Here is a 26,501-nt window from a genome sequence, read left to right on the forward strand (position 1 = left end):
TTAATAGTTATAACATTCAATATCAAATCATGGAAATTTAAGTAATGATACATCAGTTGCATATATTAATTTCAATACTCAGCTCAATGCCAAATTTCTTCTATATCTGAGATAACATGTATTTTTTTAGAATAATTCTTTTGTGTCATCTTTTCATTTAAAAATATCTTTGAGATATATTTTAATGTGAATTATTTTCAAAATTATCCTCATTAGAATGAATGTTGTTCTCTTTATTATGTTTGAAACTGCCGTTACGCTAAAAAATATATTCAGAAAACTATTTATTGCTGAATGTTTAAAATAAGTTCTACTGCTCCTTTTTGACAAAGAGTATCCATTTGAATTGCAGTTGGTTTTAATTAATCGTTGGTTGTATTTTTAAGAACTACTTGATAAAATTCAACAAATTAGTTCAATCTATGAGTTCATCTGAAAAACCTAAAATTTTTATTCCAATTCTGTCATGTGTATATATTTCAAGAATGAAAAAGAATTACAAATTCACTATCCAACAATACTGAGTAATATAAGTTGTTGATATAGCCAAACTTAAAATGACCCATTTTAAAACCAGATTAAATAAATCATCGCGTATTTTCGGTCATCGAATTTTTTTTGGCGTTAAAAGTGTCATAGATTTCGTAAATCCAAGGGTAAGCTCAGAGATTTTTTTTCATTGTTCAAATTTGCTAAGTTATAAATTTTGCTGATGCAAAAGTTATGTAACTTATGCAAACATATGCTTAGAGTATTTGAACTAGTGTTGAAAAATCACTGGATAGAAATATTATTTTATTTATTTTTTAATATTTACAAATTATTCACTGGTTTGGAAAAACATTTGCTTTAAATAAATCATATTTAACAACAGAATGTTAAATTACATAAAAATGTTTTAATTGAGAATCCAATAATCTTATAAGCAGGGGGGGATATGATTCTACAAAATCTTTATTTTAACATTTAACACAGTAAAGAGAATCAGATATAGAAAACACATATATAAATACAATTTTTTATTGACAATTTTATTTACATTTTCCTGAATTACATAGTAGATGATATTCAAAGAAGCAAATATATACATAATTGAAATAAAAATTTCATATAAGCTCTGTTTCATTGTAAGATCTTTTCACAACATGTATTTTCTTGTTTGAAACTGCTATAACATAGAAGTGGTCATCATAGTTTACTGGAGGGGAAAAGAATTGCATATATACGCATTCACAAACAATATATATATATAAATTCTGATATATGGATAAATCAGAAGATGTTATATATATACATAATTAAGGTCATAGAAATTTATAATAAATCAATTACATTGAGCATTAATTTTATAACAGTATGAAATCAATTAAAAGTAACTTTTTTATCTTTTCATCAAAACTTAATAAGCTTATAAAAAGTACATCAGTTCCCCTTCATCTTACAATATAGTAGATAAGCAAATAATTAGATCAATAAAGTGTACATTGGTTGTCTACCTGATAAAAAGGCTTCCGTGCAACATATTAAAAAAAGTTGATGGTCATTATATTACACACTGGAAAGCTAAGAAAATGGCAAGCAAGTAGCTCATATCACCACTAGTAATTAGGATGAAATTATTGATGTTCATTCATTTTTAATGCAAATATAATAGTTAAGATTTATAGTACAAATCTGGTATGGATTTTCAGTACATATAATAATAAATATTGATCAACAACTTCCCTTGACATTTTACTCTTATGTACATGCACCCGAAAAATTTATAACGATATTTGTTATTTTCTGTTGTTGTCTGTAGTATCAGTAACCTCTCTTGGCTGCAGTCAGAATCAACCAAAATTTTAGTATTAAAAAGGGATTTCGGGTCAGTAGTATTTTCATTTTAAAACAGTCTTTTGCAGTGAATAATGAGATAAATTTTACTGAAAACATAATTACAATAGGTTTTAAACATAAAAATTAAAATACTAATTGTAAACTAAACTCAGTGGTGCAACAGCTCTAGTGGGTTAAGGCCTGTAATGCCCCAATATCTGCTTTTCCTGACCATTGGCCATGGGGTGCATGAGCATATGCCCTGGACAAGTGGTCAGCTTGTCACAGGACTCCCAGTGTTTAGTTCCCAAGCAAACTTGGTACTCATTTTTCGACCCACTCAATAGATGAAAAGCTGAGTTAACCTTGCCAAGCTTAGGGATCGAACCCTGGACCTGTGGTGCTGCTGTGCAACACGTTAGCACTGCGCCACCGGGCCTAATTCTAATTATTATAAAAAAAAAACATAACTGAATGAACTTTATTTTTCTCTTCGCCATCAATGGTTACTTTAACGTTAAGCTTGTGACGTCAATTTGGTCAAGTCTGGCTTGTAGTTAGTCATCTTAAGTCAAATACAAGCTGTAATGGCTTTGTGGTTAAAAAGGCACCATTTAACAAAATGGAACAGAATATTTATTAAAAAAAACTAAAGTAAATAATTTAACTCACAGCTGAACACTGCTCTAACAGCATAAAAAAAAAAAAGCAAGCACCTCGCTCCTCTGCAGAAATAATTCAACTCCTTTAAATCTAGCAACCTCTTGGGAAAAGAAGAAAAACGCACCAAGCCCGCCTTGTTGATTACCAGACAGTTGACAGATACTACACCCCCATCTTAAGATTATTGTTGATTTTACTTACAGATCAATACGGAAACTGAAATCAAGCAACTGTTTAAGATCAATGAGGGGGGGGGGAAATCTACGTATATATTTAAACATGTTACACCAAAATTCAAATCACAATTAATATAAATATTTAAAATCAGTAACGCAACAACCTTGTCAGTTTGGCGTAGATTTAGTCAGATAATAGATTTTGAAAATAAACAGGCACAGGTCGGTCCTTCGTCATCAGGAGCAAAGAAATCCAGTCTTGCAGGTTTCTTTGCTCCTGACCAAGAAAGATATGTACCTGTTTGCCACAACAAATCAGCCTCTTTCGTACACCTTGCACTTAGCACTTACTCTCACATGTTTGTGCGAAACGATGGGGTAAAATCGCCACTCACGCCTCCATACGATGCACCCTTCAAAGTCTGTGCAGGTAACAATAAACACTTCACTGTTCTCGTGTGCGACAAGGAAACTGTTCTGGGAATAGACCAACTGAAGCCTGCGTTCTTTGAAGCTTCAAATATCTGCGGTTCCTGTGGCCAGTGATTCTCCTGATCCCCTGGATCTATCTATTTCTCCAGATACTCCTCCCTTTGGAATTAAACTGTGCCTCCACTGAAGAAAGCTGGTAAAAAATTTCTTGCAACCAAAGACAATAAGCAAATGATTAATTAAATCTTCCAATCTGAATGCTACACAGAATATGTGAAACACCTTCAGAAGAGCTATCACATGGCAAAATTTTTGAGGAACAGAATTTACTCCACTAAATTCTAATTAACCATTCACTAACAGCATACAATAATACTGTAGTATACATACAGGATTTAAAAGATATCATATTTCTTATGTTATTTGAGCCATATATATTTAGCTCTTTGGTATACTCTTATGTGTTACAATACTGTACATCATTCCAAGTACACCAGTGTATATGAAAAATCTTACAATTCCAACACTAAACACTACAAAACTATATCTAAAGAACCTTAGTTTATTTATTAAAGCTACACATTAACTACACCCCATGTGATAATTTTTATACTTAATTTTCAGTACATAAAATTTAAACTATATTTATCTCATTTACATTCCTTAAAAATTTAGGAATACAATCTCATCTTGCATATTTTGCACAAATGTTTTGATTATGATACAGATGAAAAAAATTATTTAGCGGATGAAATGAATAAAAACTTGCCAAACAGAATATCCTCACTGGTAACCTTTTACGCCTAATTTTCAAAACAAGTCACCCATTTCTTATCAGATTGATTTGTTTCTTTCAATACTGGCATATAATTACATAAAATGTTTACCAGATAGTTCAAATTTTATACCTTCAGGCCATCTGCGGTAATTAATTCAGTTAGAATGCAATCACACTGCTCACCCAAACGGCAAAATATATAAAAGACAAAGTCAAGGTTTAAATTAATCAATTCTAATGTGAATGCACTAGGGAAGTAAAGCACTGTGGTCTTGCATAATTTCTGAGTAAGCTATTCGTACGAATTCAAATAATTCTTGCATTTAAACTTATATTTCAAATTAAGATTTAAATTGAAATTAATGTAGATAATTATTGAGAGAATCAGATTTTTGTAGCGTAGTTTACGTGAGATGAGATCACTTGGGGACACGTGATATGAACAGGCGAATCAGGATGTTGAACCGTGAAAGCATAGTAAATTTTTTAATTAATGTCTTTTTACAAATTTATTGTCTTTATTTATTGGCTTTTTACAAAATTTTACTTGATATTAAAATGTTTATGCCTTCAAAATAAAAAATTCTTAGAACTAACATTTGTTAACATTTTTTGTGTGGATATTGTATGTTGTCGCCAAGAACGTCTGCTTGGCGAGATTTGCACCGGCGAAACGGAAAAGTTCCAAAACTTTTTTTAAAATAAAAACCAGAAAATCCATATTTTGTAATGAGAGTGTACATAATAAACTATGTATCTTCCCTTTTACACACATTCACATATTAAAAAAAAATATACAAAATAAAGAGGAAGGATTTTAACTAGGAATTATAATAATAATAAACTCACTTGATAATTTTCTAAAACCAGTACCATTCTCAGAAAGAGAAAGAATTCCAGCATGAACACCTTTAACCATCTGATAAAATAGTTCAGCCATTTTTTCATTACATTCTAAATCTCCACCAGACTAAAATAAAAGGCAGAAAATTTTTAACAAATAAAAGCACAAAAGTAAGAATTTTTTTAAAAAAAAAAGAATGTACAATATATAAGTAACAATTAGACTTAAAATGACTCAATATAATTTTATATTCAGTTGTCAAATAAGTCAAAACATATTTAGTAAAGATAGCAAGTGTTCACTTTGTGGAATTATTTGCATCCCTGCAATCAAGTCATGAATAGCTGAGTGGCTGAGTGTCATCTGTATTAATACTGACCTTTGTTCAGTATTTTTTTTTTTTTTTAAACATGTTTGACAACACATGGAAGACCCAAAACTGCATTTCTACCAAATTTTATTGTTTTGCTTCAGGAAAAGGAAGAACATGGGGCAAGCCTATGAAAAGTTGCGTAAAGTTCACAGTGACAATGCTTAACATGACTGTAAAGACATGAATGTAACATGAATGCTAATGCTGATTCACAAAATTCCATTCTCATGATTTTGACCTCAATGATGCCTCTCAATCAGGAAGGGCAACCAAAGTTGATGAATACTAATTAAAAGCATCAACTGAGTTAAACAATCGTTACATGAAATGACAGATTGCAGAAACACTAAACATCCATCATTCAACTGTTCACAATCTTCTGAAGAAACTGGGATACATAACAAACTCAATGTGTAGGTTCCTGATAAACTCACAGAAGTTCTTCTGATGGCATGATGGCACAGATAAAAATAAGCAACATGCTTATTAAATGTGAGAAAAACTACCCTTTTTTGAATTAATTGATAACTGGGGATGAAAATTGGATCATATACAACAATGTGGTGCACAAACATTTGTGGTCACCAAGGGATGATCTGCCTCAAACAACATTGAAAGCAGACATTCTTAGAAAGATTATGTTCTCAGTGTGGTAGGGTTTTTAAGACGTTCTTTTTGAGTTTCTGCCTAGGAACATAACAATGAACTCCTAAGTGTACTGCCACCAACTGACCAATTTGAATGAAGCCATGACCAAAAATGGCCAGAGCTTGTTAATCATAAGAGGGTTCCATCACAACAATGCGAAACCTCACACAAGTTTGATCACCTATCAAAGACTTTTGGAGCTTGGATGGGATGTGTTGCCACCAGGGCTGTGAAATATGTCATGGAGTCAGAATCGAAGTTAGGCAGATTTGGGGGTAAAAGGAGTCTGAGCTGGAATCACAAAAAACATGTCAACTTCTACACCAATTTTTGTTCGACAGTTTAAATTTGAAATGAAATTAAAGTGAATTAAAAAAAAATTTAATGAAAAACTGAGTTATTTTTATTTATGAACTATATACATTAATAAATAGTTTTCTATTTTATTGACATACTACAGTCAAAAGTTGTTAATCCGGACTCGTCGGGACTTCGGCGATTCCGGATTATCGATCATCAGTTTAAATCTGGTAAGATGGCATGCAGAAATTATAAAATTAAAAATATGAAACCGTAATTTATGAAATAACAATTATGATCTAAAGAGTATCAAAATTTACACACACAAAAAAAAAAAAACTTAATATTTATTTGTTTATTTTATTAAACATTTCTTTCAATGTAAGTTGTTTAAGTGGCTTCGTTTTTTATGTGACAATACATTCTCTTTAATTCTTTAAACAGACATAATTTTTTGTTCAGTTACAAAGTTCCACTGTTCAAGTCCTATAATTGCTGTGTCGAGAATACCGACTAATTTGTCAACTGAAATTGTTTCGTTTTCAATAACCTCTGTTACTTTCTTCACTATCGGAAGTGAATTATAATGACGAGGAATTTGATTTAAATCATATCAAAGATGGAGTACATCGAGATGAAATACTACATTTAATAAGGAATTATAAGCCAAATAAAATAAAAACAGCTGCCCTGAAGATAAGGATAGTGCTGACAGATCAACTTCCAATTCATTGCGCGGCGCCGCGGCGTTAAAGATAAACAAAGTTTAGATAAACAAAGGATATGCCTTTATCCATTTTTTTGTAGCAATTCTACTTTTTGTTTAATGAACTTCGAAACATACTTTCGCTTTGTAGATCATTTACATATATATATATCAGAAATTCTATTTGACATAATCGAAAGTTCAAGCTTACTTTTATAAAATTACTCTAACAGTCTGCAAAAAATAATAAGCTGGATCCAATTCGAAGATTAAGGAACAACGCAATCTGCAACATTAACTGAAATAGATAATTAAATAATTTTAGCTTAGCTTATACCGTCTGTTATACATTAAACGCGCACTTGTAAACGTATTTTGCGCACGCGCACAAGCATATTCTCAGCCATAAAAGGCCTTACGCGCATGCGTCAACGGGACGCATGCACAGAAAGTTTGAAGCTTTGAGGTCCGGATTATAGATCATTCCGGATTATGGGTGTCCGAATTAATGACTTTTGACTGTATAAATATAAAGGAGGTGGATGGATGTGATATTATTTGCCATTATTATTATTTAGTTATAAATCTCATTGGTAAATTTAAGTAAGCTGCAATAGCAGCAAGAACACCCCAAATTGATGCCATTCTTAGGAAGTGAGCAGGAAAAGAAGCAATTATTGATCAAGCAACACGATTGGGGAGTACATATTTGATGATAAAGAGGTTCTAATTCAGAAGTCAAACAACAAAAATCAGCGTTATATTTTCAAAAAATTTTGCACTGATTTTTGTTGTTTGACTTCTGAATTAGTATTTATTCGGGGTGTTATTGCGTCTTAGATAAAGAGGTTGTTAGAATTAAGAACTTTTCAAGATGTAGATAACCTTAATGTTTCACTAACAGAAAGTCAGTGGAATGATCTTGCAGAATTAGAAACTCTTCTTTCTACGCCATATATAGCCACAAAAATGCTACAATCTGAAGAATTAACATGAAATGAGACTGGAAGAATGTGATGTTTCTTCTTTCTGAAATGGAGGGCTTATTGCAGAAGGAATCATTTCTTCAATGAAGAAAAGAGAAACTAGTTTGCTAGACAATGAGATCTTGCTGTGCTCAATATATGTAGATTCAAAACACCGAATTTTGTAGGATGACAAATTAAAAAGGCAAAGAAAGCCATCTATGAGCTTACATTAAAAATTAAATTATTTTCAGAACAATTGGAGTATTCAAATCAGGACAGCCAAACTGCAGACATTGCAACTGAGTCTCTATCATGCTCTTCCAGTGATGAATTAAATTTTGAGAAATATTTTTGGATAATATTGAAAAGGCAAAGCGAATGAAAATAAAGAACCAAGAGCCTTTAGGTACAAAAATGAAAAAAGACAAACAAGATTTTTACCTTTGAAGAAATAGAGAAATATGATTGTTCTTGCTGGACACTTCTTTTAGAACTTATAAAAATCTATCCTGAAAAGTTAAAAGTAGCCCTTAAGAGCTGTTCCTCCAACTCAAATTAATTAATATAAATAATTTGCTATGTGATTGATTTTTTTTTCTGTAGCATCTATTATTTCTTTTATATTAAAAAAAAAAATAAGCTGTAACACATGTGAATATATTTACATAGAGGGAGTCAGAGTCTTTAAGTATAAAAACTGATTCCACAGCCTTGGTTGGTCACCATATACATCTGACCTTATACTGTCATACTTCTACTTATTTTGCTCAGTTCTACTATCCTTGTGTCATATCATATTCAATATCTTTGGTCCATGTTAGCAGCGTTTTACTATTTTAACATCTTCCACTAAGTAGTGAGGTTAGAGGTTGTTGAAGCTTGGCACATTTTGGGATGAAATGGTGATAAAAATTGATCATCACTAAGAACCTACGCAAGCCGGTGGATGATGTAGGTTCGTGTACGTTTAGTATGGCATCAACTTTCGTCGGAAGAAAGTCTTACTCCTTCATTCAGTTGTGATTTCATACACCAAATAATTAAGTTTAGAAGTGCCAAAAATACATTTTGAAACATTGATGCATAAACCAGTCATTTAACCTTTGAAAAACTGTGTATAAGTGCTTATGGCATGGCTCTTCGTTTGCAGAAGCAATTAGTATGTTGTCTAAATAGCAGAATGTAAAGTCTAATCCTAATAGTACCATATTCATGAATCGCTGAATTGTCTGAGCTACACTGCCTAAATCAAATGTCATGAATGGGAATTCAAACAGCCCAAATGGAGTTACCATATGAGGGTTACCAAATGACACCATATGAGGGGTCACCAATAGAAAACGATGAAGTGATGACATCAACTAATTTACCATTTTTGCTGTCAACCAAAATGTGAAAGTGAGGAAAAAAAGTCAACACCTATTATTGGTTTATTAATGTCAGGTATCACAAAAGGCCAATCAAATGCTCTTCTCAGTCCCAAATCCAATTTTAGCAATTCTTGTCCATAAGTCTTAATTTTGGTTCCATTTGCAGTGAAGAGTTCCAGCTTTGCAACAGCTCTTTTTTTCTTTCGATAATGGTGGAATCATGGAAGTTTCGGCGCCAGTATCAATTAAAAATTGGGTGGTGCTCTTTTTGTCATGAATAAAAAGACGACACAATTCTACCCCTTGGCCCTCTGTCATCTGCTAGAGTCGGGGATTTAGTTTTCCGGTGGGTGAACTTTCATTTCTGCTACTATGCCTATTAATATAATTACTTCTAGAGTGGGATCTGAACTGTTGACGTCTAGAATCATGTCTTTTATTCAGCTCGCTAACTTGTAGGGATAACTCTGAAATCTGCTCTTGTAGTTTAACTAAAACATTGCCATCTCTAAAGCTAGCTACAGTGGCATTCTAATGTGACACAGATAGTATTTCCCACATTTTAACGGCCATTGTTGCCAATTTGGCTAAATTATCACTGCTCATAGAGAAAATGCTTGGGATTGCTGTGGGTAAACTTTGAAGCCAGAAAGTTTTAAGAAAAGCTTCATCTACCTTATCTGAAGCTAAATTCTTCATTTCACATATCAACTGTGAAGGTTTTCTATCACCCAATTCCACCTCAGTTAATAATTTTTGGGTTTTTAGCTTTTCAGTGAAGATGGAAATTAGTCTGTCTTTAATAGCCACATACTTGTCGTCCCTTGGAGGACTGATCAGAATGTCCAACACTTGTGATAACATTTCAGTGTCAGTGGAACTCATGACATAATTGTATTTCATTTGATCTGTCATAATTGCAATATTTCGAAATTGAGCCTCCAGTTGGAGAAACCATATCTTTGGGTCCAGCTTCCAAAACGCTGGGGCTTTTATGCTAACTCTAGCAATCGATGTCGAAGTATCGCTTTTATTTTTGCCTTCGTTTTCCTTTTTTTCTTTTTTGCCACATTCTGAGTGCTTTTACTTTAACACAAGAAAAGCAGCTGTAACACTATCATATCTCTCTATGCTTAAAATTCTTTTTGTTCTTTAAACGTCAAAAGAAGTTCATTATCTAACTTTGAAATAATTAGTCAACTTTGAAAATTTTCACAGATTTTGCTTAATTTTTCACATCTCTATTTCAGTTACAAGTTCAAAATATTTAACACTTATTTAACTTACTTAACTCTTGTTTTCATTTTCCCTTTTCGATTCTTGAGTAACACGTCCAGTAGTCACGAATGAAGTTTGTTGAATAAAATTTAAAGTATTATTAACCCTCCAGGCGGCAAGGGCGTATATATGCGTTCGAAAATAATGGCTCTCATAACGGCAAGGCAGCATATATGCGTCCAAATATTTTGGTCCTCATGGCGGCAAGGCAGCATAGATACGTAAACTTAAATTTTGGCACGAAACGGCAAAGCAGCATATATACGGCCTGTCTCAGAGTGCGCTCCCCTCTCTGCTCCTAATGTAAACTGACAGGTGATAATTTTTCTCTGCGGGAGGTAATTGAGGAGAGGAAACTATCTATTCGCTAGGGGCAAATGGGTTTTATCGTTAGGTTTTCAATAACAACTCTGAATAAATAGCTCATTCAAAACTTCCAACTGTTCTGTGCTTATACCAGCTATAGTAAACTTAAATGTTTATGTTCGTAAAGAGAATTTTCATTTTCCAGCCTAATTATTCTCCAAATTTTAGATGCAGTTTGGCAAAATGTAATTGGAATTAAAATTAAAATTGCAAGAAACTGCAACAATATTTTGAAATATGTGATTTCAATTATATTGCAATTGTAATTAGCTTCGCAATTACAATTAGAAAGTAAGTACTTTTTAAATGCAACAATAATGTATGTAATTGCATTTTAATTCTTAAGTCTTACAATTACAATGCAATGATAATCACAAACATTATAATTATATAATCTAATTACAATTACAAATTTTACTGCATCTAATCACAACTACGGTAATATTAGCTAATTACAATGTAATTTTAACTGCAATTGCAGTAGGTAATTATAATTACGTAATTAGGAAAGTAATTGTCTCTGATAATTAGAATAACTTAACATAGTGAAATTATGATCATAATTGTAATTCTAAGTGTAGTATGCAATTGTAATAAAATTATGCAATTACTAAGTAGTTATAGTTAAAAAGTAGCTGTTTTTTAATTACAATTAAAATTTACGTAATTTCATTTAAATTACAATTACTCTATATTTGTGAAATCCAATTTCATATTCAATGCAACTGCAATCATATAATCTAATTACAATTACACTGTCATTGTAACTGCAGTAAGTAATTATAATAATGTAATTAGGATAGCAATTGTTTCTGATAAAAGCAGTTACGTAGCCCAGGAAAATCATGATCTTAATTGCAAATGTAATTGCAGAATGCAATTGAAAACATATAGCAACTGGAATAATATTATGCAATTATCTTGTAATTACAATGTAACAATTTTTAATTACATATACAATTTACTCGAATGCATTTTAATTGTGAAATCTAATTGAATAAACAGTATAACTGTAATTATATAATATAATAAAAATTACAATGCAATGGTAATGACCTCTTAATTAAAATTGCGCAGCAGATGATTGTAACTATTTAATCAGAAAAATAACTGCCCCTTATAATTTCAGTGACATAGGCTAAGGAAATCGGGATAATATTTGAAAATTGCAGTCAATAATATTATATTCAAAATGTTTCTGCATTTTGGATAATGAGTTTTTAAATAATACAACGGGATAATCACCTATAAGAAAAATATTAATATTTTCTGTCATGTCTTCTGAATCATCTTACATATATTGTAGTTTGTGGTACCAGCATAAATAGGAGTTTATTTAAAGGAAATATTTTATATAGACCGAAATGCACATAACGTTAGTAAGCAAATATGTATGTTTATGATCTTCGATATACATGTGAACTTAAATTACAAGTTTAAGGGAAAGCAAGCAAAGAGTTTATGCCAGTGCAAAGGGATGTTTTCGCAAAGGATTTGTTACGGGACGCTTGTCTTGTTTACATATACAAGAAATAAATCATAAAAATTACATTTTTCCTTTTCTTTTCAGAAAGGAGATCATCAAGGACTAAACTAAGTCTCATAATTTTATCCAACCTATTGCTTTAGCTGGTAAAAAAGGATTCTGATCAGCAATCAGTATGCTTAATTTCTGTGTGTATTAGACATTTTACTAAATCCATTTATTATGAATTACCGCCCAGACAGTAAAGCGGTTTGTGACTCTGGTTGCCGTACCGAAGAGCCTGGGTTCGAATCCCGGATAGGGCATGAATGTAATTTGTTTGTCCTCTTCATAGGTGGCAACGGTGGTCCACGTATTAGTTCCCTCCTTAATAACATGACTGGCCTTAGTAGTGATCAATGTCTATAAACGGCTACTACCTGCCATTGGAAAAAAAAATTACGAATTGGTCTTTTATTCAACATAACACACATTTTCCATAAATATTTAAAATGCATTATTCAGTTACAAGTGAAAGTACTTGAACTATTTTCCATCATTGTTTTACGTAAGAAAAAATAAAAGTACAATTTTCTTATGCACCTGTGATTGTCATATTATTTGGATTACGGTAAAGACTGCAAAGATGCTTCTGTGGAGGACTTTCTAAGGGAAACTGGCTCATGTTCACATCACCCGTTAAAAAAAGCAGGAAAGATCTTTATTTAATTGAATGCAACGAAAAGTTAAGAAGAATGATGTACTCATAGAGAACTTTCTAAAATAAAATGATTTGTATTCATGTTACACATAAGGAAATCCACGGAGCTATCTAAACATTTAGATTGTTTGCCAAAATGGGCATCCGATTTGATTTAGTAGTATTCAAAAGAAGACTTATTACTCTGCTGAGCGAAAAATCTAATTGCTTTTGAAGTTATATTGTAATTCGTACAATCCTTGTATTACAATTATTATTATTATTATTTTTTATTTTTTCCCCAATGGCAGATTGGGAATAGTTACAGTGCAACACAGTCCATTAGTCTATACAAGGCCAGAAGTTGCAGTCACTTTATTATGGAGGCATCTAATATGTGGGCCACTATCACCTCCTATGAAAGGACGAACAGTTAAAAAAGCCATGCCTTCTCCGGGATTCAAACCCAGGCCCTTCGGTATCGCAGTCAGGCTTCCCTAACCACTATACCATCTGGGCGGCACAATTACAATTATAATTGCATTAGTTGTAGTTTTAACTACAAGGTAACTACAATAAATTACCAGCTTTTCTCAGTCAATAACAGATAGCTTAAACTTTAAAAATAAATGGAAGGTCTTATAATTTGTCGAATGGCAATATTCTAGGAAAGTGTAGTCTCCAGGATGGTCGAAGTTTAATTACAGTCTTACATTTCGCATACCCGCAGCACTTGCCCAAAGGCTGTTCCAAGATTATTTCTGTTCACCTCATCCATTAATTTTGGAGACAGAATCATGTCTAAAGACTTTTTTTTTTTTTTTTTCTTTTTCTGAGGACAGTATTTTATATAATAGGGGAAAAAAAAAAAAAATAATGCGTCTCCCTCAAGGTGCAGGAAACAACGAGTACTGATAAATTTAATTGAAATTACAATTATAATTCTACTTAATACAAATATAATGTTACTTTAATGGTTAGAATTACATTATAGTTCTAATGGCAAAAATATCAAATGAGTGTTATAGATTAGTATACTTTTACTTATCACAATAATTAAACTTTTTATACCGTTTTATTTTATTTAGCTTATCACAATATTGAGCTTTTTAATACCGTCGGTACTGAAAAAATGTTTTACTACTGTCATGACATGTATATTCGATAATAGTTTCTCATTGATGTTTTTCTTATATATTTTTCTGCATAATTCATAAATGTTTGCAATGGAAATAATTCTTTCATTAAGGTTTACTTGAAGGAGACTCTCAGTGCAAGCACGCGAAAAGAAGTTATGCTACATTTACATATTATAAAATGGTTGAATATACAGTATTTACTTGTAACAGCGGTGCTCAATATATCGCGTTTTCTGAAAGAATGCATGTGTTGCCTAAAATCGAATTTAAATCACTATAATCAGAATAATTGGCTAAAGTATTAAATTGTAATCTTTACAGCATCAATCGAATTAGTGGATTTTATTGAAGATAAAAATATGTTGATATTGACAAGCTATATTAGTTTTTGTACTATAATGAATGCTAGCTAGTAGCTATATGAATATAATGAATGTACTATAATGAATGCTACCTAGTAGCTACTCTAGCTAATAGCTAGAGTAAAACTCAGGATATGGTAACATTAAATAAATAAATAAATAAAATTTAAAAAAAAGAAGAAGCAGAAACGAAAGCGAAAAGGAACTGAATACATTTGGAAAGAGAAGGCTTACTATGGTGAAACATTAGAAACGTGTAGACAAAGTGTTAATACTATATGTGAGAAAATACTAAAGACAAATTGAAATACATCATAGCTACGTTTGGTGCTTTCTATATTATTTGTATCAATATTAATATAAGTATCGAAAAATACTTAAAAAATAGGTATTTTCGAAAATTTAAAAGAACAAAATTGCAGTCTGAAAATTTATAGCAGCGGAACTTTTGAAGTAATTTGATGCCTTCTGAAGGTGGCCATGAATATAACAATTTATAACTGTCAGCTTTTACAACTAGGAATCAGATAAACTCTATTGTTTGGTAAACCGGACTGTCTAGTAATGTTTTCGGTACTGTCTAGTTTCCGGGAATGGCGATGTATGCAAGCTTTTTCCTCTTTCTGCCCTAAGAATAAACAGCTCATAGGGGAATTCTGAAAAATATATAACCCTTTCATATATGTACTCATACCCTGGTATTCACAATAGCGTTTCTTTATTTAGATAGCTTTGAGCATGCAAATTCAGTAAAAATCAGAAAACAAGTACTTATAACAAAGCCGGTTATCTCAGTAAATGAAGGGAATTAAGTACCGGCGATGGCAAGATTTTTCCCATGGTTTGAAGACTAAGTAATTTATTCCTTTCAGAAAATTTTCTCGGAAAGCAAATCATCACTTACGGATAGAAGAATGTTCTAAGAACTACGGGATAAATTTATAATGGGAATAAAAGAATGAAAGAAATCGGAAACTCTTTTCTAGTAATCATTTTACTCCTCGAAAGTTGGTTTCAGTATCACATTTTTAAGGAAATGACACATGAAATAGATTTCAGAAACTGAATCTCGAAATCATCAATAACTATCCAATATTCTGCATTTGTAAATATTTATTTAATTTGCATTTCAACCAAATGTTGAAAACAAAGCGGAAAAAAAATCTCCTTACAAAAGGGAAAAAAAAAAAAAAAAAATATTCCCATTCTTTTACAGTCAATAATACCATATCAATAATACTATAATCACATATTGTATTATTGAACATTTTTAATTTGCAAAACTATAAGTTATGGAAAACTCAATGACATATTTATTTAGATTAATAAAAAGATAAAAATTAAATGCGTCATCGGCATCATTTTGTTAGTAATATCATTATATAATTTATTGTACTTTATTTTTTTTTTAGTGTAATTAAAGAAAATTTCTCAAAAGTATCATCATGTTTTCGTAAACTGATATATAGTGTTAAATTATTATATTAAATTTCAGTTTATTATAGCAGAAATCGTAAATAGCTGCATTATGTATAGCTCTTGCTTCACTGAGCTTTCGGAAGTTAATCTGCGTCCATCCGCATAATCGAGAAGCAGGTCGATTTGTTTCTCAGTGCAATCGCTGTGGGATCTTAATTCTACTGACCAATGTTCTATAAATTTAAAATATTTTGCCCTGCCTAAATTCTGTAGCTCTCTATATTCTAAAACATTTGCCGTTGTCAAGTGCCAAATTCTTAGAATTTCGCATTTGCCGTTGTCAAGTGCCAAATTCTTAGAATTTCGCCATCTCTAAATTTTCTTGTTCAATGCCTCTTTAAATTCTAAGAATTTTTCAGCCATTAATCTGCCTCCTGGCCAGACGTGTTTTTCGATGCCACATATGTCACTGAAAAAGGTTGAAAAATCGGAATTTTAAAAGCAAACTTCCTACTTTTCATCAAATAAATTTTATCGATTAGCAGTGCTATGGAAGCATTAAAACATTTATGTGATAAATATACAAATACTTCAGAAACATTTTTTTCTCTCTACTGAAGAAAGGCCTGTCTCTGACTACCTGCGAATTTGATTAAGTTTTATCCAAAATCTACGTCAAAGCGTTTCTTTTCGGCCTAATATTAAATTTTACATTGGCATGTTCCTGTCCCTGCTTGATGTTGACAAGATTTATTCAAAACTTACTGTTCTTATTTTTTATTTTAAAACAAACAATTTAAATGGAAATCCTCAGCTTGCTTTTATTTATTTAAATAATAACATTTGATAATGTGAATTGAGATCTCTAAGTAATTTGCATATTTGAACCCCCCAAAAAATGTTTTGAACACCAATTTTGAAGCTTTTGTTTTGGTTTGCTTTATATTTCCTTCAAAGCACGCGAGAGCTATCTGCCTAAAGGGAGGAATGTCTCCGTGGAGGACATTCTAAGAAAAACTTACTCGCGCCCACATTATGCACAGAGAAAACCACAAAAATTCCACTTTGAAAGGTAAAAGTCTAATTTTTTAGAGCAAGATTTTCCTAACAATGAATTTTAGCAATTTAATATAAGTGCTATATTTAATTAAGAATTAAAACAATGTTCTTTTGTGATTTACGTAAGGTAACTCTTTCTGTAAAAAATAATCATATGAAAATGCACCAAATTTCAGTACTATGTAATTTAGTTCTGAAACTGAGAGGTATCTGTGACATCTTGTCTATATGTAGAAAATTTTTAATAAGGTTATTATGACTGAAATTTGTTTCAAAATATTCAATATTTCATAACTTCCATCAACCAATAAATGCGATAAAGGTAAACTCCCCTTTTATAAATATGAAACAAGATAAATGAAATAAATTTGTGGTAAAATGAATTACAAACATTATGTCGTAATGACTGACACTGAGCATGTGTTTGTTTTTTTAATAGTAATTTAATTATCAATTACATGTAGCTTTCAATAGGAATTAGGTATTTTAAGCCTCTTATAAATTTTTTCTTAGCGTTAAAGCTCGATGAAATTCCAATGAATGTTTATCTTTCAAAAGGTCTTTCTTGTGGTCATACAAAAATTAAAACATACAGAAATTAAAGATAACATGAATCAAAAGCAGAAAATTAGTTAAACTACACTGTCTCACTAGTCGTAAGATTATATTACTGAAATATGCATATAAAAACAAATTAACATTCTATAAACGTACATTAAAATACCGAAACACAATAAAAATCAATAACATTTATACTTAAAAAGCAACAAAGCCGGGCTCATGTGAATCATTAGAAGAGGCGCGAAATTGGCTATACGGAATACGCAAATTACTTTAATTATTAGGGGAAATAGGCTTCGTCAAACTTAAATCAATAAAACAGACCAAAAAAATTGCAAGAAAACCTGGAAATTAATGCAATATGCATTTCAGTGTTATTTCTTATTTATCAAAAACGAATTTTTTAACGTTTTCATTTGAAAATTATAAATAATTGGCTACATCATTTCTCTGAATTTATAAAACTACGATTAAAAAATACTTTAAGAATTATGGTATAATTATGCTATAAGAGTTATGACATTTTGATTTAATACAATTACTTTTGCTTAATACAAGTGTAACTATTTTTATATTTATATGGACGCGCATTGACCTTTCTGCCTCAGGTGAAAAAATATCTTGGCATGGCTCTGATAAGCAATTAAGATCAGAAATATGCACAAAATTAGTAACAAGGCAATACAAAACTTCCTTTTCTGTTTTGGATTTCCAGAAAAAAATATTTTTTCGTCTAACCAAAGCATGGACACAAAACGTGTTCCTTCCTCAGTAAGGGCAAAAGCAGCCCATCTGCTTAATCGCCTCTAGGCAGTAATCAAAGGACAGTAGGAAACCATCACTTAAGTGAAACGACTTGTTGATCGCCCTACAAGGAGGGGGGAAGAAAATCTAACAAAGGCCGTTTTCAGGACAATTTTGGTTCACTCTAAATGAAAAAAAAATTGTAAACATGGTTAATTTTTACTGCAGTTTTCGAGACGTAAATAGATTTGAATACGAGCCGCCCGGTGGGTTAATATATTATAAAGAACAAATTTCTTTAAACAATTTTATTAACAAAAAAAAAAAAAAAAAAAAAAGGATTGAAACAAATGATCAATAGTCTTTTTTAAAAATGAAATTCCAATGAATGTTTATCTTTCGAAAGGTCTTTCTTGTGGTCATCTTACAAAAATTAAAACATACAGAAATTAAAGATAAGATGAAGAGAAAACATAGAGGACGCTACAATGATATAACTTATAATAATACAGTGACGTCCCTGCATCCACTGGTTCAGTGATCCACAGCTTACAGCAGTGGAACAAAAAAGAAAATGACTGAAGTTCTGGCATACTTGGCATGTGACAATGGTATAAGATACAGTGAATTGCTATGTTCAAACACTACCTACAAACCCAGACCTACATGCTCATTTCTGACAATTTCAGTAAAATTTTATACCGGAGCTATGCAGAAAAGTCACTGAGCAATGGTTATGCTAAAAAAATCTCATTTGTTGTAATGATGCCCAAAATATAAAAATAATGATGCTATTTCAGCCTGGAAACTAATGCAGTACAAAGTCAAAGATCTGGAATTGTAAGGACTTCGGCGACTCCGGAAATTTTTGAATTTTAGATCATGATCTAAATCTAGTAAAATGACATTTAAAAATCTGAAATAGTAGTTTAAGAAATAATGAAGTATTTATGATTTAGGACATCAAAAATTTACAAAAAAGCACAACATTTATTTGTTTTATTAAGCATTTCATTCAATGTACATTGTTTAAGCTCTTTTTTGTGTATGTGCAAATACTTTAATTTTACAGATGGGTCTAATTTTTTGCTCTATTATAAAGATTAACTTTTGCAGTCCTATAAATTGTCAAGCTGAAAATTCAATGTTAATAAAAATCTTTTCATTCTTAAGAATGAAAATCCTCAGAAGTATTGTGTTGATCCTACTATGGTGCTAATACTCATTGATGATGCCCCATCACACCTTGCTGAATCATGATGGAAATCTGCCAACAACAGGGAAAATTTTCTAGTCATGTTTAAAAATATCTGAGCACTGTTTAAGTGAATTAAAATGAAGATTGTCACCAAAGGTGGTGACTTCTGGCAATTTCCTGCTAAAATTAGCGACGAAAACTAGTCGCTGAAAACATTGCCAGGTTGGCAAGATAGCCATTCTTCTGAATGTTCAATGGACCATAACCTATTCCCCCCCCCCCGAATCTCATCATTCTTTAGGCCTTTTACATTAGAGTATGCAAGAAATACTACAATTTACATATAACTTCACAAAAATTACTTATGGATACAAAATTTTTAACAATATATATATGTAATAGATCAAATACAGAGGTAGCTGTAATGGACTAGAGATGGTTTATTACATAGACAACACGATGACACTTGCAAATACATGTATTTAAGTTGTACAGAAATGAATGACACAAATTCTGCCACAGAGCGGAATACAATTTATTAACAAAAAACTGATAGTACATCAGTTAGAAATAATCCCCGCCCATGTCAATACACTTCTACTATCTGGGAGGTCCATAAGGGCTTTGGTAAACCAGTCTGTGGAGGTGTTGGTGCACCATCTATGGACAATTGCATGCAATTCAGCAGAAGATTCAATTGGCTCCTGATTGTGTCCTTCATGTTGTCAAGCAAGGTGTAGTCCGAAGTCCAGCCACTTTGCATACACATTTGTCATCTCCAAATTACACAATTGCCTGCAATGTTCCTTGCACAGGTTCTGTCTCTTCCTTCCTACATCTTGTTGAACGTTATGCGCCTGTTCACTATGATCAAATCCAACACGACTACCACATTTGCAACTGTACGCGATGTTGCTGGTCATCCTGTGCCGACATCTTTGGCTGTGGTTTCCACTCCAGTGCTGAACTTGGTCAACCAACGGGATACAGTACGCCTTGAGGGTGCTCTGTTCCCACACATCGACACCATGCAATGATGGATCTCATACCCTGTATCCCCTCCTTCCATAGGAGCCCTGATGTCCAACGATTACCATGATAATCACCTTCTATAATTGCTGTCCATGCTCTCAATGACGACGGTGAAAGGAATGGGCACTGACTTATACTGTTCACGTGTGGCCAGCTCCATCTATGCATTCTGAGTAGCTCAGTGTCTATTTCACTTGTTTTCCATTCGCATAGTGTAATAATTTTGATGCGAGAGCTGTCGTGTCAAATATTTCTGTACGATCCAAGTAGCTGTATATTTGACATAATTTTATTACTGGATAACAATTCTTATGCATAAAGAGATTCACACATCATCATGAGTAGAATCTATACCTGATCCTTTAACACACTCTGTCTTAAGATACACAATGGATGACAGAGACATAAATAACAGCATTCTAACATGCAGCAAGCAAAACAAAGTACGATTACACATTCAGCAGAAGCTTGGGAAAGAGTTAAAAGTTTTGATTCTTTTATAGAAATCTTGATCCACGACTGGATAAAAGATTTGTAGGTAATCCAGAAAGTAAGTTCTGTTTCCCATTTTTCTTGCAGTACAGCTGCACTCGTTTAGTTCAAGCACATACCTATGTTCTTTCTGTTGAGTCACTAGTGAGCGACGAAAGGCATTTTCAAATTGCTGACTTATGCAGCACTTGCTTGGTAAGATTTTAAAAATGTTTTAAACAATTGAACATCTTGCTGCATGGGAGATATAGTCGGTCATCTGAATTCTCAATGCAAGGAACTCAAAATCTTGTGAAATTCACACACGTGAAGTATACAGACCAAACGTGATGAGCAATTCCATAGTAAGGTGCAGTGGTGGGTGCAGCAATTCAATGAAAGATGTGAAAATGTTCATGATCACGAACAAAGTGGGCACCCATCTCTGATTAATGACATTTTGAATGCAGCAGTTAATGCAAAGATTATGGAGAACAGATGTTTTACCATAATGACACATTCCAGGGAATTTCCTCCAATTTCCAAGTCACATCTGCATAAGACTGTGTATGAAAACGTGAATTCCGGAAACTGTGTGCTCCATGGGTACCTCATGCGATACAGTAGCAAAGATTGAAATGTCATGGCAGTGCTCTAGACCTCCTGACATGTTGAAACGAAGAGGGTGATGCTTTCTTAAGCTGGACTGTGACTGATAACGAGAGCTGGGTGTCTCAAATTGATGTGTACAGTGTTTTAGGATCAACACAGCATTTTGCTGGTGGATTTCATGGCACACAGACAAATAATCAATACAGTATGCTAGAGCGAGATGCTTAGAAAACTTCTGTGAACAACACAGAATAAGCATCATAGTATGGTTCAAGATGGAATTTTGCTCATTCATAACAATGCACGACTACAAACTACACACGAGATGTAACAATGCCTTATGGAATAAGGATGGGAAGTTTTTGACCCCTCCTACAGCCCAGATCTCACACTAAGTTACTTTCAGGTTTTCAAGCATCTGAAGTAATTTCTTGTTGGCAAGCAGTTTCAGGACTAAGAGGTCAGATCCATTGTTACCCAATGGCTGCAACTGCAGGCATCTGCATTCTTTGACAAGGATATCCAAACACTTGTGCCTCACTATGATAAATGCCTAAATAGTGGTACTATGTTGAAAAATAATCTGGCCACTGTAGTAAGAGTAATAAGAGTAGTATAATAAGAGTTAAGTTCCAAATGATTGTTTCCATTTTTTATGCCACTAAATGGAACTTAATTTCTAGATTACACTCTTATTGGTATTACCGATTATGTAATATCTTGCGATGAGTATTAATTTTTAAATAATGCAATTTAGCCTCATATGTTATAAACAGTTACTGTTTTTAGGACAGAAAGGAGAAGTACCCAAATTAAAATAAAGAAAAACTGGATTTAAATTTATAATTGAAATTATAAATATGTTTTCCATGTTTTTTATCATACATATTTATACATTCAAGATATATGCAATTCATATATTCTTACATTATATATATATATATATATATATATATACATATATATAAACTAAGAGTCTAACTTTAATTAGGATGAGTCCCTTAACTCTCCATTTTAATTTAGTTATTTCCTTTTATCATCCTGAAACTAGTAAAAAGTGATCATAACTGCATCATTGGAAAATCAATCCTTTTTTGTATGTCTATCATATAATGCTAATGATGCAGATACTTACAAAACTGTTCAGCCAATAATTTTCAGTTTTGCAAGCGAAAACTCAAACAAGCAATCAAAACAAAGTAAAACTTAAAAAAAAAACTCATTTGGAAGTACAAATCCATTTTCTTAAAGTGTCTGCTGCTTTTCTTAAGTGGAAATGTGTTTTAAAGCTTTTTAAAATTCATTTAAAGAATGAGTGAATTAACACCAATACCAATTTATATGCAACTGCATTAAAAATCAGTATTGTTGTAACAGGTGAGATGTCCCGTATTAGCGCTGAGTTATGAGTATGAATCCCACGGTACACTTACATGATGGTATATTATCAAAAGAATTTTGTTGATCCTACTATGATGCCATTCAGATGATACAGTATCTGTGGGGGTCAACCTAAACTAACAATAGTAGGGAATATTTTTTCATATATCTGCGATGTTTTCCTTATTGAAATGTGATGTCAAAACTCTCCAATGAAAAATAGGATGGCTATCAGTTTTGTTTTATGTCTGATTAAATTAATAACATGACAAAGTATGTAAATTAGCACTAACTCATTTACACATTTACATTGTGTAATGTGTGTGAAAGCTAATTTTTCTCTCACGTTAGAGATTGTATAAAAAAACATGATCTTTAATATGATTTAGATTGTTTCAGCCAATATAAGAATAGGGTCACTCGGTGGTACAGATTAAACCCTGCTGGACTGTTTTATTTCTTTGTCATTTAGCAAAAATCTTTTAATTAAAATATTTATCCTTTGGACTTCTTTAAACTTTATTTATAGTTAAAATAACTTTAAACTTTATTTATAGTTAAAATGAAAAGCTGTCTTCAGCTGAAACGCAGTTCATGTAATTTATATTTTAAAAAATTGACAAGAATGCAAAATTTATGGAAGTCTAGCAATCGAAAAATCTTAATTTTCTCGTGTGAGTACTGAAAATAACTGTAGAAGGAAAGAAGAAAATTAGGGAGAAAAGTAAGCAAAAATTTGCAAGGAAATTTGGCTGCCAGACATACCAAGATGTTTAAAAAAGTTGGACGCTTTTGAATATACTTTCCGGATACTTCAAAGAATTTAGGTGTTTAAAGAGAAAACACTTGGACGTGTACACGAAATACCTTCATTTGCGGTCAGGTCATAAATTTACAATCCCTTTTTTCAGGGGGAGAGCTGACAAGGTGCGGACAATCTCGCTAGGGATCTTGAGAAAATGCGGGGGTTGTTTAAACATCTAACTTCTCTACTTTCAGTTTTATACACAGGAAAATACAAATTGAATTCTTCGAATGAATGCAATTTTGTACAATGAAAATGTATTACTTAACGATAAACTGTAAGATAAATAACATCTTTTTTTTAAAGCCATAGGTGTAGAAAGACAGATATTTGTTACACGAATGAATTTGTAGTAAATATTGAGTTTTTCATTTTGAATGCTATGTTCCATGTTCCATGTATGCGAAGTAGCTGAGTATGTGAGATAATAGTCATAACCGAATGGCTTTCAACCTTTTCACGGCTAAGGACTGTTTCTCAATTACATTGTGGTCGCTGCATTTTGGTTAATTTTCTAATGACATATAAACAATAATTGTTTTTATCTGAGACTTATGAATAAAATAACGCAAACTAGACTGCAAAAAATTCCTAAGAATGAAGTTAAATAATACTGAAAAATACATTATTGATGTACTTTTGTGTTTTATATGTAGTAGTATTAACTACTTCCATAATCCTTAAATTATATATATCTATGTATAGGTATATATATAAATGGAACCAAATATAGAATAAGGTATAAAATATCTTTATCATACAATGTTCATTACCATACATATATTTACGTAATATCAATATAAATAGTTAGTTAGGTTTCGTACATATATAATTTATTTTTATATTTTGTATTTTTTGTATTAGATTCAGTATTGTATACGTATCTGAAGTTTAATTTGTTCTCCTTTTGGGTTACGACTTTAAGTGAGAAAGAATTGTTAGGGCCTTCATAGGGATTACATTATATACAATCAGTTAGGATCCGACTTTTCCTTTCTTTTAATCATTATACATATTGAAATACTAAATGAGTATACATAAAATATAGCAGTTTTTAAGCTACTTATTTATATATCTATTGTTTGGTCTGGTTTGTTTGATTATAGCAAAGCATTCGACGGTTATTTGCCTAAGGGTAAAGGTGCCTCGTGGAGAACTTTCTAAGCAAAACTGACTCTTATGCACGTAACACGTGGGGAAAACCTCGAAAATGCCAATACAGAAATCCCCGTCGATCCGGATTCGAACCCCGGATCGACCTGCCAGAGTTCAACGACTTTACAGCTCAGCCGCTAGTGAGCCACACACACATATACATTAAATAGTATTTACATGTCGTTTATAAAGTATAATTGAGTGCAATTTAATCATAAAGAGTTAGAAAATATTCTACGGAATTACTTCACTTCGTAGACTTTTTGTTTAGCTTCACCATATTTCTTAAAGAGAATCTCAATGCTAGTTCCATTTCCAAGCTGTTTATGTACCTTATTTTTCCTGCTTTGAATTATATTTAGAAAATTATTTCACTTGGTTATAGCTGAAAATGCAGTTTTTTTATTGAAGAATTTAAGGGTAAGAAGAGAATTATGCCTTTTTCTAATTAATTATTCTTGAAGCATTTAAATTTTTTTTCAAAAAGCGCACATTAATACGAATCACTGAACTAAAGTGGTCGATACAGGACAGATTAATTAGCTACTAAATTTTGATTTTCGTTGAGTAAAAATGAATTCATCTGCATTCTATAAGAAAGTAAATATTCAAAAAATGTTTTTTTTTCCTATTCTCGCAGTCATAATATTTTTCTTAAATATTCAGCTAATTCATATTCAAATATTCCAATCCATTACAATAAGTAATAAATCGATACAGTAAATAAATAATTAAAATCAATTAAATGGAATTTTAATTGCCCTTTTCCCTCTGATAAACCCCTCTTTAGAGTTCAATAGCAGTCGATCAGCTTTTGTTGGGGGTTCATTTTTCTTTATGGTATGCTTAAGTTATATATGTATGTATTATGCATTGCTCATACTTGTCAATTGCAGCTTTTAATATCTTTTGGAAAAAATCAATATGAGAATCCAGAAAATGATTCTTAGTGACGCTAAAACTATTATTACTAGGCACTCTCATGCCACAGTGTTTAAAAACAAATCCCATTGTTTAAATGTAGATTCTATGCTCATATTTTAGTCTAAAATTAAAAGCTGTGAGTCAAAATTAAGGGGGTTGCTCTTAGAAAGCATCAATTAGAAGTAGTTATAGGAAATGTTAGTCAATACTTATAATCTTAAGGTATGTAAATATGAGCCCATTTTCCTTAGAAAATTCTCCATGAAATCATGCCTAGCCAACCCTCATATGTTTTGCCATATTCAACACAAAATCATTCTTAAGATGATTAATTAATTAATTTTATGTTAGATGATACGAAGCTTTTCAAAAACTAGGATGCTTTCCATAAACAATTAGTATTAATAAGCGCTGAACCCTTTAACTGTCAAGTTATTTTGATGATTTGGGTACACAAATTGTCAAATTTTTTTATTGGAAAAATCAAATGTTTAGTAAAAAATAAAATATACTTAAGTAGTTAAAAAATTGATATTTTGAAGTACATGGGTAAAGTTTTTTACCCATGTACTTCAAAATTTAATTTTTAAAGTTTTGTAGCCACTGCATATTTGCTTGAGGCGGCTGCCACTCAACATGGCAGTTGTAAAGTTCGCTTCTAGTGGAGCATTATTTTCTAAAAATGAAAAAAATTAATTTTTTTTCTGAAAAATAAATAAATAAAAGTGAATATCTATTAGTAGTTCAGTAATTCA

The 26,501-nt window shown here is 31.8% G+C and overlaps 1 protein-coding gene across 3 annotated transcripts in view; it reads right to left on the minus strand.

Moving 5' to 3' along the window:
- Window positions 1-1,004: 1,004 nt before the first annotated feature.
- Lamtor4 (Late endosomal/lysosomal adaptor, MAPK and MTOR activator 4) overlaps window positions 1,005-26,501 on the minus strand; it is a 45,277-nt gene continuing 19,780 nt past the window's right edge. For all 3 annotated transcript variants that reach the window (XM_035359559.2, XM_035359558.2, XM_085819057.1), the window contains exons 3-4: window positions 4,717-4,837; window positions 1,005-1,198 (exon numbers count right to left, since the gene is read on the minus strand). In XM_035359559.2, coding sequence (XP_035215450.1) covers window positions 1,107-1,198; window positions 4,717-4,837 — 213 coding nt within the window. In that variant the 3' untranslated portion in view covers window positions 1,005-1,106. The remainder of the gene's footprint in view (window positions 1,199-4,716; window positions 4,838-26,501) is intronic.

The sequence above is a fragment of the Stegodyphus dumicola genome, chromosome 6 (assembly GCF_044657685.1).
Source record: "Stegodyphus dumicola isolate Sdum_Otavi_A_Nest chromosome 6, ASM4465768v1".
Classification (NCBI taxonomy): domain Eukaryota; kingdom Metazoa; phylum Arthropoda; class Arachnida; order Araneae; family Eresidae; genus Stegodyphus; species Stegodyphus dumicola.